General features: G+C 34.1%; 1 protein-coding gene and 1 long non-coding RNA gene across 4 annotated transcripts in view; one reads left to right on the top strand and one right to left on the bottom strand.

Annotated features, from left to right (window-relative positions):
* The window catches only part of LOC136041027 (uncharacterized), a 251,653-nt gene that overhangs the window by 194,663 nt on the left and 39,982 nt on the right, over positions 1–17,008 (bottom strand). For 2 of the 3 annotated variants that reach the window (XM_065725549.1, XM_065725547.1), the window contains exon 2: positions 8,062–8,214. In XM_065725549.1, coding sequence (XP_065581621.1) covers positions 8,062–8,214 — 153 coding nt within the window. Of the gene's footprint in view, positions 1–1,470; positions 1,531–8,061; positions 8,215–17,008 lie in introns of those variants that run through there. The other variant, XM_065725548.1, reaches the window with a different exon arrangement.
* Positions 1–17,008, top strand: part of LOC136041029 (uncharacterized) — a 40,162-nt gene that overhangs the window by 5,783 nt on the left and 17,371 nt on the right. The gene's annotated exons all lie outside the window — the stretch shown is intronic.

Genomic DNA, 17,008 nt, shown 5'->3' with positions numbered 1-17,008 from the left:
TCCTATCTACAAAAATGTGGAATTTTGTATTTTTTGCCAGAAGGCAGATCACGGATGCGTATTTATTTGTTTGTTTGTTTTTTTGTTGTTTTTTTGTTGTTTTTTTTCCCAGGGGTGATCGTATCGACCCAGTTGTCCTAGAATGTTGCGAGAGGGCTCTTCTAACGGAAATGAAAAGTTCTAGTGCCCTTTTTAAGTGAACAAAAAATTGGAGGGCACCTAGGCCCCCTCCCACGCTAATTATTTTCCCTAAGTCAACGGATTAAAATTCTGAGATAGCCATTTTATTCAGCGTAGTCAAAAAACCTTATAAGTATGTCTTTGGGGACGACTTACTCCCCCACAGTCCCCGTGGGAGGGGCTACAGGTTACACAATTTGACCAGTGCTTACATATAGTAATGGTTATTGGAAAGTGTTCAGGCGTTTTCAGAAGGATTTTTTGGATGGGGGACGGGTTTAGAAGTGGAGGATATGCTGGGGGAACTTTCCATCGAGGAATTTGTCATGGGGGAAGAAAATTGCCATGTAGAGAGCGCAGGGTTTACTAGCATTATTTAAAAAAAAAATGAAAAAATAAATATGAAAAGGTTTTTTCAGCTGGAAGTAAGGAGCAGCATTAAAACATAAAACGAACAGAAATTATTAACCATACGAGGGGCTCACCTCCTCCTAATACTTCGCTCTTCAGGCTAAAGTATTCTTAGTAATTTCAACTATTTATTCTACGGCTTTTGTGATTCGGGGGTTATTCTTAATGAATTGGGATAAAATTTAAGATTTAGTGTAAAGAGCGAGGTACTGACGAGGGGGCGAAACCCCTCGTATATGTAATAAAAACATGAGAATACAAAAGTTCTTTACGTAAGCTTATTTATAAGTTACGTATATCTTTTACTAATAAAAAGATTCGTAAAAATGAAAAGTTCTAGTTGCCTTTTTAATTAACCAAAAAATCGGAGGGCAACTAGGCTTCCTCCCCCGCTCTTTTTTTTCTCAAAATCATTCGATCAAAATTATGAGAAAGCCATTTAGACAAAAAAATATGTAAATTTCGTTTTATTTATTCCTCTGCGGAGAGCCAAAATCAAAACATGCATTGGTTCAAAAACGTTCAGAAATTAAACAAAAAAACAAGTTTTTTCAACTGAAAGTAAGGAGCTACATTAAAACTTAAAACGAACAGAAATTACTTCGTAAATGAAAGGGGCTTCTTCCTCATCAACGCCCCGCTCTTTACGCTAAAGTTTTTTACTGTTTTAAAAAGAAGAGTTAAGAGAAAAGAGTCAAACTTAGCATAAAGAACGGGGTGGTGATGAGGAAGCAGCCCCTTTCGTATACGAAGTAATTTCTGTTCGTTTTAAGTTATAATGTAGCTCCTTATTTTCAGTTGAAAAAACTTGTTTTTTTATTTAATAATAAGAAAGAGGAAAAAGAAAACAAAAAAAAAGAAACAAAAACAAAATCTAACCTTTTTAAGTGAACTGTACGAGAGGAAAATTGACACTGAATCAAACAACAAAAACCAACTTGAAATCAATGAAAGATAGGTTACCAATTAGATTGAATAAGTATCCTTTGCCTTGCAACAGATTTCGCGTGTCTGCAATTTCGATTTTCATTAGATATGTTGGCAGGTTGTCTTAAATTAGAATGGGCGAAAATATTCATAGAGTCTTTTAATATTAAACTGTTATAAATTGGGCTTAAGGAAATATCTTCCGTGTCTCTATTGGCAAATTTTTATTTATATGGTTTTTTATATCTCAATTGCCTCTTTAAAAGATTGTGGTAGGCCATTTATGGTAGATATTAAAGTTGCCTCTTCAAAAAGGACTAAATGGTCAGGATTTTCGTATATATGCTGGGCCAGAGCTGAATCAAAGTTGTCATTTTTATTTTCCAATCTCAGGGACTTATCTAATGAAATTTTGTGTTCAAGCAATCGTTCCCCTAGTTGTTGATGGGTCTTGCCAATGTAAAATTTTCCACATGAACACGGGACTCTGTAGACACCACTACCTAGTATAGGGTCCGTTTTATCCTTTCCTGAGTTGAAAAATGTTCAACTTTTGTTCAGTTTTGAAACAGAGAGATTATGCTTTTTTAAAAATTTTTCCAAGTTTGTCGCTGAGTTTAGAGACGCATGATAATGTAGTGAAAGTTTTTTTCTCAATTTCCAGTGTAACTGAATCAAGGGGGACGGGCTCCCTATTTTACCTTTTTTAATCGTCTTTCTATTATATTTTCAATGAGATTCATTGGGTAGCCATTGCAGAATAGAATATCTTTAACATAATCTAACTCGGATTCTACATGATTACGTGAACATATTTTTAGAACCCTGTCGACTAAAGAGATTACTACTCCTCTTTTTACACAAGGAGGGTGATTTGACGAGAAATGTAGATATCGATCATTATGGGTAAAGAATCGCATTTTAATGCTGATTTTAAATATATAAGTTTCATCAAGTTTAGTCTTACCCATTAAAAGTTACGAACCTGAGAAAATTTGCGTTATTTTAGAAAATAGGGGGAAACACCCCCTAAAGATTCATAGAATCTTTACGAAAATCACACCATCAGATTCAGCGTATCAGAAAACTCTACTGTAGAAGTTTCAAGCTCCTATCTACAAAAATGTGGAATTTTGCATTTTTTGCCAGAAGGCAGATCACGGATGCGTGTTTATTTGTTTTTTATGGCACTTGGTATTAACCAAGTGACATATAGCAGTCGCCAATTCTGTCGGTCTGTCTGTCGGTCTGTCGGTCTGTCTGTCAGTCGGTCTGTCGGTCCCGGTTTTGCTACTTTAGGCACTTCCAGGTAAGCTAGGACGATGAAATTTGGCAAGCGTATCAGGGACCGGACCAGATTAAATTAGAAATAGTCGTTTTCCCGATTTGACCATCTGGGGGGGAGTGGGGGCCCGGTTAATTCGCAAAAAATAGAAAAAATGAAGTATTTTTAACTTATCAGCGGGTATTTGGATCTTAATGAAATTTGATGTTTGGAATGATATTGTGTCTTAGAGCTCTTATTTTAATCCCGACCGGATCTGATGACATTGGGGGGAGTTGGAGGGGGAAAACCTAAAGTCCCGGTTTTGCTACTTTAGGCACTTCCAGGTAAGCTAGGACGATGAAATTTGGCAAGCGTATCAGGGACCGGACCAGATTAAATTAGAAATAGTCGTTTTCCCGATTTGACCATCTGGGGGGGGGAGAAGGGGCCGGTTAATTCGGAAAAATAGAAAAAATGAAGTATTTTTAACTTATGAGCGGGTGATTGGATCTTAATGAAATTTGATGTTTGGAATGATATTGTGTCTCAGAGCTCTTATTTTAAATCCCGACTGGGTCTGATGACATTGGGGGGAGTTGGAGGGGGGAAACCTAAAATCTTGGAAAACACTTAGAGTAGAGGGATCGGGATGAAACTTGATGGGAAAAATAAGCGCAAGTCCCAGATACATGATTGACATAATCGGAACTTATTTGCTCTCTTTGGGGTAGTTGGGAGGGGGGGGGAGTAAGTCTTAAAAATTAGAAAAATGAGGTATTTTCAACTTACGAACGGGTGATCGGATCTCAATGAAATTTGATGTTTAGAAGGATATCGTGTCTTAGAGCTCTTATTTTAAATCCCGACCGGATCTGGTGATGGGGGCGGGGAGTTGGGAGGGGGAAACCTAAAACTTGGAAAACACTTAGAGTGGAGGGATCGGGATGAAACATGGTGGGAAAAATAAACACAAGTCCTAGATAGATGATTGACATAAACGGAACGGATCCGCTCTCTTTTGGGTAGTTGGGGGGGGGGGTTAATTCTGAAAAATTAGAAAAAATGAGGTATTTTTAACTTACGAATGGGTGATTGGATCTCCATGAAATTTGATTTTTAGAAGGATATCGTGGCTCAAAGCTCTTATTTTAAATCCTGACCGGATCTGGTGACATTGGGGGAAGTTTGGGGTGGGGAGACCTAAAATGATGGGAAACCCTTAGATTGGAAGGATTGGGATGAAACTTGGTTGGAAAAATAAGCAAAAGTCTTGCATACGTAATTTACATAATTGGAACGGATCCGCTCAATTGCGGGGGGGGGGGGGGTAATTCTGAAAAATAAGAAAAATAACGTATTTTTAACTTACGAAGGAGTGATCGGATCTTCATGAAACTTCATATTTAGAAGGACCTCGTAACTCTGATATCTTATTTTAAATCTCAACCGGATCAAACGTAATTGGGGGGGGGGGCAGTTGGGGGGACCGGAAATCTTAGAAAATACTTAAAGCGGTGAGATCAGGATGAAACTGGATGGGAAGAATAGAAACCTGTCTAAGATACGTGACTGACATAACTGGACCGGATCTGCTCTCTTTGGTGGAATTGGGAGGGGGGAGGTAATTTTGAAAATTGAGGTATTTGTAACTTACGAAAGGGTGACCAGATCTTAATGAAATTTGATATTTAGAAGGATCTTGTGCTATAAAGTTTAACTTTAGGTTCTGACCTTCTCACAAGTGCCAAATGAGCTCTTGGCTCTTGGCTCTTCCGACCTCGTCCAAATGAGCTCTTGGCTCTTCCGACCTCGTACCATATGAGCTCTCGGCTCTTGCGACCTCGTCACAAGTGCCATATGAGCTCTTAGCTCTTGTTGTTTTTTTTTGTTTTTTTTTCCCCAGGGGTGATCGTGTCGACCTAGTTTTCCTAGAATGTTGCAAGAGGGCTCATTCTAACTGAAATGAAAAGTTCTAGTGCCCTTTTTAAGTGACCACAACATTGGAGGGCACCTAGGCCCCCTCCCACGCTCATTTTTTTACCAAAGTCAACGGATCCAAATTTTGAGATAGCCATTTTGTTCCGCATAGTCGAAAACCATATTAACTATGTCTTTGGAATGACTCACTCCCCCACAGTCCCTGGGGGAGGGGATGCAAGTTACAAACTTTGTCCAGTGTTTACATACAGTATTTACAGTATTACATACAGGTTATTGGGAAGTATACAGACGTTTTCAGGGGGATTTTTTTGGTTTGGGGTTGGGTTGAGGGGAGGAGGCTATGTGGGAGGATCTTCTCTTGGAGGAAAATGTCATGGGGGAAGAGAAATTCAATGAAAAGGGCGCGGGATTTTCTAGCATTACTATAAAAAAAACAATGAAAATATAAACACGAAAACGTTTTTCAACTGAAAGTAAAGAGTAGCATTAAAAGTTAAAACTAACAGAGATTATTACGTATATGAGGGGTTCTAAAAATACTTTAGCATAAAGAGCGAGGTATTTAGGAGGAGATAAATACCTTGCTCCTTATGCTAAGTGTTTTTAGTAATTTCAACTATTTAGTCCACGGCCTTTCTGATTCAGGGGTCATTCTTAAAGAATTGGGACAAAACTTAATATTTAGTGTAAAAGGCGAGGTATTAACGAGGGGACAAACCCCCTCATATACATAATAAAAAATATAAGAGCATAAAAGTTTGTTACGTAAGTTAATTCTTAAGTTACGTATATTTTTACTAATAAAAACTTTCTTTAAAAATTAAAAGTTCTAGTTGCCTTTTTAAGTAACCGAAAAATTGGAGGGCAACTAGGCCTCCTTCCCCACCCCTTATTTCTCAAAATCGTCTGATCAAAACTAAGAGAAAGCCGTTTAGCCAAAAAAAAATTAATATGTAAATTTCATTTTACTAATTAATGTGCGGAGAGCCAAAATCAAAAATGCATTAATTCAAAAACGTTCAGAAATTAAATAAAAAAAAACTAGTTTTTTAAACTGAAAGTAAGGAGCGATATTAAAACTTAAAACGGACAGAAATTACTCCGTATATGATATAAATTGTCCCCTCTGCAATCCTTTGCTCTTTACGCAAAAGTTTGATTCTTTGCCACAATTTTACTTTTTAAAATAAATAAAAGCTTTAGCGTAAAGAGCGAGGGATTGCGGAGGGGACAGCCTATTTCATATATGGAGTAATTTCTGTCCGTTTTAAGTTTTAATATCGCTCCTTACTTTCAGTTTAAAAAACTAGTTTTTTTTTATTTAATCATCAACAGAACGAAACCAGAGAGAGTGTTTTAAGGGGAAACTATTCAAAGGAGACTGCTCTATGAAATCTATGTAAAAATTTGCCAAAAAGGAGACAAAACAGTGCCCATGGGTAGACCCTTGAACTGAAAGAAAAAAATTTTCTCGAAACATAAAATATAAAGAGAACGTGTTGTCAAGACGTACAAGCGTCATTATTGTGTCAATTTCCAAGGTTTTATAATCTGACCCAGCAGAATTTTCCTGTAATTTTCTTTGTAAGGTCTGTTCACATTTATGGACATCGCATGAAGTGTACATGGAAACTGCATCAAAACTAGATAAGATAGTTTTTCCGTTATACCTTGATTTTTTAGCTTCTCAACAAGATCTATGGAATTTTTATGTAAGATTTATGTGTTGTTAGAAGAGACTTGAAAATTGTAGCTTCCTACACCTGTAGCTGGAGAACTATAACATGCTACAATAGGACGTGACGGAGTATCCATCTTATGAAGTTTGGGTAGACCATAAAATCTTGGGGCTGAACAACCTTTTGGGTAAAATTTTCTGTGCATTTGAGGGGTGATTAGTTGTGTTTCCTTTGTCCGCTCTTGTAATTACTGTAATTTTATCTTTTCTCAAATTTTGGAGGATTTTAATTTCTTCCTTTGATTGAGTTGTAAGCGACCATGACGGCTTATAATCAAGAATATTCTTTACTATTTCTCCTCTTAGTAGGTCAGGATTTTCAATTTCACCATGAGAGCTAAAAATACCAGACTCCACACTCGTAATAATTTCTGATATATTTACGTGTGTCTGAGCCATTGGTCCTTTTGATAGAATACTTAGCTCCTTGGGTGTGAAAACATTGGAGGATAGATTTTCCAAAGGAGAGCCAGGACAAAATCTAGGAAGGAAAATCCGTGTTTGTTGAACGTGATGAAACTCGAGTTTTGAAAATTTTTCTGATAGTCGAGTTTTCGCTAAATTAAAAATGTTTCGAAACGATTAAAACGAAAAACGTAGGGGAACGATTGCATGAACACAAAATTTCAATAGATAAGTCCCTGAGATTGGAAAATAAAAATGACAACTTAGATTCAGCTCTAGCCCAGCATATATACGAAAATCCTGACCATTTAGTCCTTTTTGAAGAGGCAACTTTAATATCTACCGTAAATGGCCTACCATAATCTTTTAAAGAGGCAATTGAGATAAAAAAAAACATATAAATAGAAATTTAGCTATAAATAGAGACACGGGAGATATTTCCTTAAGGCCAATTTATAACAATTTAATATTAAAAGACTCTATGAATATTTTCGCCCAGTCTAATTTAAGACAACCTGCCAACATATCTAATGAAAACCGAAATTGTAAACAGTTAAAATCTGATGCAAGGCAAAGGATACTTATTCAGTCTAATTTGTAACTTGTCTTTCATTGATTTCAAGTTGGTTTTTGTTGTTAAATACAGTTTCTTTTTTCCTCTCGTACAGTACAATTAAGAAGGTTAGATTTTGTTGTTGTTTCTTTTTTTGTTTTCTTTTTCCACTTTCTTATTATTTTTTTGAGCACTGAGGACGACTTGGCGGATGTCCTTGTCGAAATATTTGCATGTTTTTCATATTTTGCTAATCCTCGTTTTTCACCTATTTGTTTTTCTCTTTTCATTTATTATTTCCTTTCTTTGTTTTCATACGTCATGCATAGCCAGTATGGTCTCAGAACGTACCTACCTACGACTCATATTTGTAGAGGTTCCCTTTAAATTTCAGGTATTTCTCTGTTCGCAAGTTTATTGAAGTAACCTATTATGCCCCCCTCCCTAAAGAAAATCCTGGATCCGCCCCTGTCTCCAGAATTCTCTATCTATCTTATTTTAATTTTAAGAGGATAATTGATCTTATTTTAGTGCACCACAAACACACAGATTAGATCATATCTTAATCACAATTATTATTGGTTACAAAACTTGTTCTAATTCAAGCAGTCAAAGATAAACTTTGATTGTAAATCTTACTTTGACCGTATCACGTAAAATGGCAACTTCTCGCGTCAAATGTTCATTTTCTGCATAAAGTGACTCCATCTGTTGTCTAACTTCTACGCTTGGTCCCTGGAGGGTTCGGAGCCTCAACTCCTCTTCTAGCTGTCTTACTAATAATGCTTGTTTCTGTAAAAATAAATACAAGACATTATTTAATGGATGACATAAATCCACATGGCCGTCATGTATTACCAGGAACGTCGTTTTCAGCGATTTTAAATGTTAATATTTCTCTTTTCCTATTCATGTGTAATGTTTCAATTTATTCAAGCACGTACATACAATGTATTTAAACATCACAGAACCCTATTGTAGAGGTTGAGAATCTTCAGCCTCGTAGAAGATCAAAAGTCACGCAGAATTCCCATCCATCTGAGCAATAATGCGCCTCTCCGTTCACACAACATTCGTAGTAAAAATATTATCAAGAACTTGTTCAACGAAAATATTGTTCAACAAATTTTGTAGAAAGACACAGAAAATACATTCCTTAACCAGAAACGCAAAAAAAATCAGGACTCGACAAATCAGTTTATAATTATTTATATATATATATATATATATATATATATATATATATATATATATATATATATATATATATATATATATATATATATATATATATATATATATATATATATATATATATATATATATATATATATATATATATATATATATATATATACAGCGCAACAGCCAGAAATCGGATACTTATAAGGCTGGTAGCCCACATCACATTTTGGTGATAGCAAGACATGATTTAAAAACGATCAGAAATCAAATAAAAAAGGAGAAGTCTTTTCAACTGCAAAATAGGGAGCGATATTAAAACTAAAAGTAAGGAACACCAAAAGCAAAACAATGTTAAAACGAACAGAAATTACTCCGCATATGAGGAGGTTTGCTCTCACCAAAACCCCTCCTCTTCAAGCTAAAGTTTGACTTTTTTTTTAATTTTTTTAAACAACTTCCGGAACACAAAGGTCGTCAAATTGGAATAAGCATGTTTTCTAAAGTACGGGACAAGGCCTGTAATTTATGCGAGTTGTTCATTGTTTTTATATAAGGTTTGTTATTAGAAAAGAGGGGAGGCATAAAAGATCTATAAAAAGGCTCAGAGTGTCAAGTTGACATTTTCAGGAAATTAGGTATTAAGGGTAATAGCTTGAAACTTTTGGGGAATTTTAAGGGGGTATTGAAAAGTTATAGGGGGAAACCAGCTCTAACCACCCTCTTTAGATGCCAAACATCGTATGCAATAAGAATTTCATTAAAAAAATGAGATTATTTATATGGTAATGTGAAATAGTAGCTTTGCAATTAAAAATTCACTCTTTGAAAGAAACATTAATAGAACTATCAAAATTGATTAACTGGAGTGTGAGATTAACAATGTTGCAAAATTCAGTTTTTATAAATTAGATTTAAATAATTGACAAAAAGTAGATTTTTGTTTTGACCCTCTTGATAATTTCTGTATTTTACTCTTCCGTTCGATGACGATAATAATTATATAATTTATTACCACAAAACTCTGTAAACTGGCGCTAGGCGTCTCTCCAGAAAATTTCCCCCTGTGGAAAATCCCTCTTTCGGAAAATTTCTCCTCCCGCAGAAAATTCCCCCCGTGGAAAATTTCCAATGGATGATTCTTCCCATGGAAAACTCCTCCGGATAATTCACTACCCTTACTAAAATTGCCCCTATATGCAGTGGTATCGTTGAAGGGAGGGGGCAAGGGGGCAGTTGCCGCCAATAATTCGTAACCAAAAAACTATAATTTATTAAGTACCTTTAAAACTGTTGCTCGTTCAAATTTGCTTTGAGGCAATAATTTTTTTTTATTAATCCATGCTCGTTTTAAACATAAATAAAACGAGACAAATATGGGTCCATTACACTTCATAGTATGTTCCAAATTAATATTTTTCCAAAAATACTGCCTTTGAAGCCTTATCATTAAGTAAAAATATGAGTCTAGTTAATGGAAAAATTGAAAAAATGTTCTATGCCTCCTGTTTCGCTACATTTCCTAAGGTCAGCTTTCCCCCAATATGTGAGGTACTTTTACTTCCTGAAATCTACCAGTTCAAGATTAGATTCTCTTGTTTTAAAACTTTCAAAAGTGGACATGAATACACCCTCTAGCCTCTACATCTGCAAGTAGGACAGAAATGGAGTCATTGAAGAATAAGAAAGTAGATAAGCAGCGAATACAATTTCCTGAATCAAAAAGAAATCACAGAAAAACAAAATAAGACTTCGTGCTTTTATAATGATATTCGTACTATCACTAGATAGGTCAAATCGATTGTAGTTTGGTCATGAAATTTGGTAGAGGGGGATCCGTTCCAGGAATCATTTAGTTGTTAATTTTCATTTCCAGTATTTAATTGAAACTGTAAATCTCCTATTTGTCTTTGAAATGCATAATAAGTGCTAATATCGTCCTATTCCTTACGCTTTTGGATTCGCATACTAACCCATTAACGCAAAACTGCCTCGATGTACAATACCTTACTGACTTCTTGCTATTTTCGCTTTTTCTAAATATTTCTTTTAACAAGCTCCAAAAACGATTGACATAAATGTGCTAAGAATTATGACTGATATGCGTTATGTCAAGGTCAAATCACAATGTGATTTAGATAACATTAGCTTGTATCTAAATCCAGACGTGTCCATGCTGATTTATCTGATTAGCTAGTTTTGGAGAGTTGGGATAGAAAATTTTCATTTAGTTACTATTTATGGGGTTGGTGCTCTCTATGTCACCATATTATATTTTACTATCGTATCCTATAGTTTTCGCTACGCGTTAGCCAAATTTATTTTTTTCTTCCTAGCGTAGTGATTTATATATTTAATAGTTTATATTTTTGTTTATTATGTAAATAAAAGTCAAAAAAAAATGAGCCCTTTCGCGATATTCTAGGATACCACTGGATCGATACGATCATCCCCGAAAAAAAAACAACACACAAATAAATAAAGACGCATCCGTGATCTTTCTTCTGGCAAAAAATACAAAGCTCCACATTTTCGCGGATAGGAGCTTGAAATCTCTGTAGTAAGGTTCTTTGATATGCTGAATCTGAAGGGGTGATTTTCATTAAGATTCTATGACTTTCAGGGGCTATTTTCTCCTATTTCCAAAATAAGGCATTTTTTCTCAGGCTCGTAACTTTTGATGGCTAAGACAAGACTTGATGAAACTTATATATTTGAAATCAGCATAAGAATCCAATTCTTTTGATGTCTCTAATGTTACCAAAATTCCGTTTTTTAGAGTTTCAGCTACTGTTGAGCCGGGTCGCTCCTTACTTACAGTTTGTTGCCACGAACTCTTTGATAGATTTTTTTTTGAAAATGACTTTGGGTTGAGTTTCCAATCAAAATATTTGCAATACTACTGCAAACTGCTACTAATGCTTACAGCACACTACAGTACAAAACCCCCTGGGGCCAAAACAGCTGTTCACGCTTCTTCTCCATGTCAATCTATTCAAAGCTTCCCTCGTTACATCTTCCCAAGAAATCTTTATTTCATTTAAATCTATTCTGATAACCTCTTCCAAATGTATTTTGAAGATGGCGTTTTTTTAATTTGCCAAATTTTGGTATTTGTCAATTTGGCTCCAAATTTTTTATTTCATACAATCAGATTGGTTCGTATTTAGACCTATTAAAGCTTTCCTCATTTAGAAAAAAATATATATTTTATTTTTCTATTGAGCAAGGCTAATTGTGCGGACTTTTTATTTCCACGATTCTTGAAGAACTAAAATTTCAACTTGAAAACACTTAAATTGAGCTGTCTATTTCTATTATTTATTCACTGATCCCATGTTCAGCCCAGTTGAATTAAAAAAGAAGCTACGAAATGAAATCCAAAAGAAATAGGCAGTCAATAAGCTTGTAGGTCTGTCTGTAACAATAACAAACAAGTAATTCCAGCATAAACAAAACAAATACAATGAATTATAGTAGGTATAGGTAAACACAAATGCACAGAATACAATTCAACGAAAACCATCAAAAAGAAGAGGGACATGAAGAGCAACAAATGAATAAATTATTTATGAATAAAATAATTTTATATAGCATAAAAACAAAATGAAGAGCAAATCACTTACTGTACGTCACTGCCTTTTCATTTAACAAAATAAAAAAAAAAAGGTAAAAAAAGGACCTCATCTTTTAACGATAGTTAAAGAAAATACAGAAGAAAACGTAGCTTGCTGAATTAAAAGCCATTTATCTCCGAATTTCCAATATATTTCACATTTCAACAAACGGAATCCTTGCATAAATCGTTTTACAGGTAAAAAAAAAATGCACAGAATATAATTCAACGAAAACCATCAAAAAGAATTAAGAAGAAGAGGGACAGAAGGGCAACAAATGAATAAATTGTTTATGAATAAAATAATTTTACATAGTATATAAACAAAATGAAGAGCAAATTAATTCTTATACATCACTGCCTTTTCATTTAACAAAATAATTAAAAAAACTAAAACAAAGAGGACCACGTCATTGGCAACGACAGTTAATGAAGAGACAGAAGAATACATAGCTTGCTGAATTAAGAGCCATTTTTCTCCTAATTTCCAAAATATTTCATATTTCAACAACCGTAATCCTGGCATAAATCCTTAACCTTAACACCTTGACCAATATCTGGAGCAATTGATTCTCTTCAATTTCCCTGATTCTTTTAATAGAAATAAATTAGCTTTTACTTTCTTGTTAAAAAAAAGGATCAAAAATTGTCGTTATGGCTTAAAACTTACGTTCTTAAGTGCTTGGGTAAAGAAGTCCCCAATAGACGAAAAAGAACAAAAACAATTCCTTAAAAAAACGTAAAAAATGGACAAAATGACTTATTTTTATCAGTCTGAAGCGTACAGCCGTAAATCTTTGGGCGAAGGGGAAACATAATATAAAAAAAATAGGTGTTGGGTCAATTGGGAAAAAAAAAGAATCATACAATTTAGTTCTGAACACAGATCCCAGTGTACCCAATTCTTCAGTTTGGGACGGGGGTCAGTGGCGTGACTCTGTAAGCTTAGCCAGAGTCGACCCAGCTCTAAATGGGTACCTGGAGAAATCTGGGGAAGGTAAACAGGAAGGGTGTGCGAAAGCAGAGGATGGCTGGTCCCAAACCCCCCATTGCACTTCCAGACTGAAGGGCCAAGAAACGGAGATCAGCAGCGCCGGTACGGACTGTAAAGTCTAATGCCGTATCCTTTACCTTTACCTCACAGATAGGTAATTCTCGACCGGCTTTAAAATTATACGTAGAAAAAAACAAGAGAATGTGAATTAAACTAAAAATATTGGGAAAACGCACAGACTTGTAACGTTAGAAAAATGGCATTTTATTTTCAAACGTTTTCAATCAAGTACTAATGACGCTCAAACCTTTATAGGGCTTAGGCTGGGGGTAAACTAGGTTTACCATAGGTATACCAAAAATAAGTGCTGGTCCTACTTTTATTTGTAGTATTTTCTAGTCGTTTAAGTTTGATTTGATTATTACTTTTAGTTTCTATTTGGGCATTCATCCATTATGTGTGATGTCTACGCTGAATTTGATGATTCATTTTAATTTTGTTTGTTTGAGTTTTAATAATTCGTACATAGTAATTTCTGTGTGTTCTAGGCTTGAATTAATTTTCCATTAATAGTAATTACAGTAATAAAATTAAAGTAGGATTATAATAATGTGTTGTATTATAATATATATTAATTTATTTTTTTTATTATTTAATAATAAAATTAATTAAATTTAAATTTTTAATTTAATTAATTAATTAATTAATTAATTAATTATTAATTAATTAATTAATTAAATAATTATTAATTAAAAAAATAATTAATTAATTATTTTTTTTAATTTAATTAAATTTAAAATTATTTTATTAGAAATAATAAAAATAAAATTAATTTATTTTTTCTTGTATTAGGTTTTAATACAGCTCTTTCCTTTTCTTCAAAAAACTTCTTTCTTGGAATTTTAAAAATTCAAAGTGCTAATAGAAATGTCGCAAATTGATCAAAAAGGAGCCTAGCTGATTTTTAACCAATAGGGAATTGTTTTTAAACAATCCCTTTCCAGAAAGCCCTTCTTGATATTTTAAAGAAAGGACTAGAGCGATGTAAGTAGTACTTTAAAAAATCATCACAGATATATCTATTCCTTGGAATCTCTGGAAGTTCCACTAACCAAGTTCGACTACTAAAGATCAATATCCTTTAAGATATTTAAGAAATTTTGTCTGGAAAGACACTGCTTACCTCATTCACGAACAATGCCATTGCCAAACATGACAGGTTTTCGGCAGAAGTCATTTAAAAGGTACTTTGTGATACATTGTGTTGTAAAACTTATATAGTATACCCCCGCAAAGTAGAGAAACTACATGGATTGATCAGGCCGGATTATCGTGTCTTTCTTGGTTCTCTATATATTTTTTCTAAAGTTTTTTTTTCAAAATGAATTGTTTTAATTCCTCACTCCCAGTGATGGTTGTAAAACTCAGTTTTTTGTGCTTAATTTGGAATCACATCTTTGATTTCTAAAATACACCTGTTTTGCCGATACAACTTGGGCTTGTTGTTTTATTAAAAAATAATAATAAAACGAAATGCATGTTCCTTAGTTTTTTCCACCTCTTATAAACAAAATTTTTGTGCAATATAAAACCTTTTGTATCACCATGTACTTTTTAGGTGGTTATTATTTGTCCAAAAATGGTGTTAAAAAGCAGCGTTCATTGTTTGTAGTTGTTTTTTTTTTCTGCTATTCCAATCTTATATGTATCTTATGTATATGTATCTTATGTATATGTATAAGATATATGTATATGTATATGTATTATGTATATGTATATAACATACTTATGTTATATGTATCTTATGTATGTTATTTAGGATAGCCCCATTTTGGGTTATCGTGTAAATTTTTGTCATTTATAATTTGGCTATGAGTAGTCCTAAGAATAATGTTGTCACGGCTACCATTTATAAAGTTTATTTCCCTCAGCTATTCTATGACATTCTCTATAACATTCTATGCTATGGTCAAAACATTCCTTGTTATGGCCAAAACATTCTATGTTATGGCCAAAACATTCTATGAATTCATTTTTGAATCCTGAACAATCAATTTTGAACAAAAGGATTTTTTCGCAGGAAGGGGTTACAAAAAAAAACTTTATAAAACGTATCAACAATTGGTTTATATTTATTTTGTTATATTTTTCACGAGTCGAGTAAAAATTTAGGAGGAAGGGAGTCAAACCCCCTAACCGCCCTGGATGCAGCCTTGATTATTAGTTTAAAAGTAAAGAGATATTTCATCTGAAATAATGTTTAAGATAATACGGGTTGCACAAAAATCGGGTTTTGGCCCATATTCATGCTTGTTTCACTATACTCGCGTTCGATACAGAAAATTGTAAGCGTTTACAATTGGTTTTCATCAATAATACCCAATAAAACTTTTAGTAGTTGAGTCCTAACAGTATGTTATCTTCATAACATAACATTCTATAACTTTCTATATATGTTATATTCTATAGCATATTAAAAAAAAAAGTTTTTTTTTAACTGAAAGTAAGGAGTGACATTAACACTTAAAACGAACAGAAATTACTACGTATATGAAAGGGGCTTTTCCTCCTCAAGGCAAGGCTCTTTACGCTAAAGTTTGACTCTTTCTCTTAACTCTACTTGACAAAACAGTAAACAAATTTTAGAGTAAAGAGCGGGGCGTTGAGGAGGAAAAGCCCCTTCCATATACGGAGTAATTTCTGTTCGAATTAAGTTTTAATCTCGCTTCTTACTTTCGGTTGAAAAAAACTTGTTTATTTTATTTAATTTCTGGACGTTTTTGAATTAATGCATGTTTTGATCTTGGCTCTCCACACATAAATAGTTAAAACGAAATTTGCATATTAATTTTTTTTTTGATAAATGTTTTTCTCATAGTTTTAATCGGAAGATTTTGAGAAAAAAGGAGGAGGGAGAAGGCCTAGTTGCCCACCATTTTTTTGATTACTTAAAAAGGCAACTAGACCTTTTAATTTTTTACGAACGTTTTCATTATTAAAAAATATACGTAACATACCAATTAACTTACGTAATGAACTTCTATATTCGTATGTTTTTATTGCGTATATGAGGGGGTTAACCCCCTCGTCAATACCTCACTTTTTAAACTAAAGCTTAAATTTTGTCCCAATTCCTTAAGAATGACCCCTGAATCACAAAGGACGTAGAATAAATAGTCGAAATTACTACAAATACTTTAGCGTAAAGAGCGAGGTATTACGAAGAGGTAAGCCCCCCATACACGTAATAAATTATGTTTGTTTTAAGTTTTAATGCTTCAGTTGAAAAAAACTTTTCACATTTATTTTTTCATTGTTTTTTAAATAATGCTAGAAAACCCTGCGCCCCCTTCATTGAAATTCTCTTTCCATTGAAAAAATTTCTCCATGGAAAGATCCTCCCACGTGACCCCCCCCCCCAACTTCTCCCCCCCACCAAACAAAAAATATCCCCAGAAAACGCCTGTACACTTCCCAATGACCATTACTATATGTAAACACAGGTCAAAGTTTGTAACTTGCAGCCCCTCTCACGGGGACTGTGGGGAAGTAAGTAGCACCCAAAGACAAAGTTATTAGGTTTTTCGACTATGATGAATACAATGGCTATCTCAGAATTTTGATCTGATGACTTTGGGGGAAAATGAGCGTTGGAGGGGGCCTATGTGCCCTTCGATTTTTTGGTCACTTAAAAAGGGCACTAGAACTTTTAATTTCCATTAGAATGAGACCTCTCGCGACTTTCTAGGACCACTGAGTCGATAAAATCACCCCTGGGGAAAAAAAACAAATAA

This window comes from Artemia franciscana, chromosome 21 (genome assembly GCF_032884065.1).
Source record: "Artemia franciscana chromosome 21, ASM3288406v1, whole genome shotgun sequence".
NCBI classification, from domain to species: domain Eukaryota; kingdom Metazoa; phylum Arthropoda; class Branchiopoda; order Anostraca; family Artemiidae; genus Artemia; species Artemia franciscana.
The sequence above is the reverse complement of the archived record's forward strand: the minus strand, read 5'-3'. Positions and strand labels throughout refer to the sequence as shown.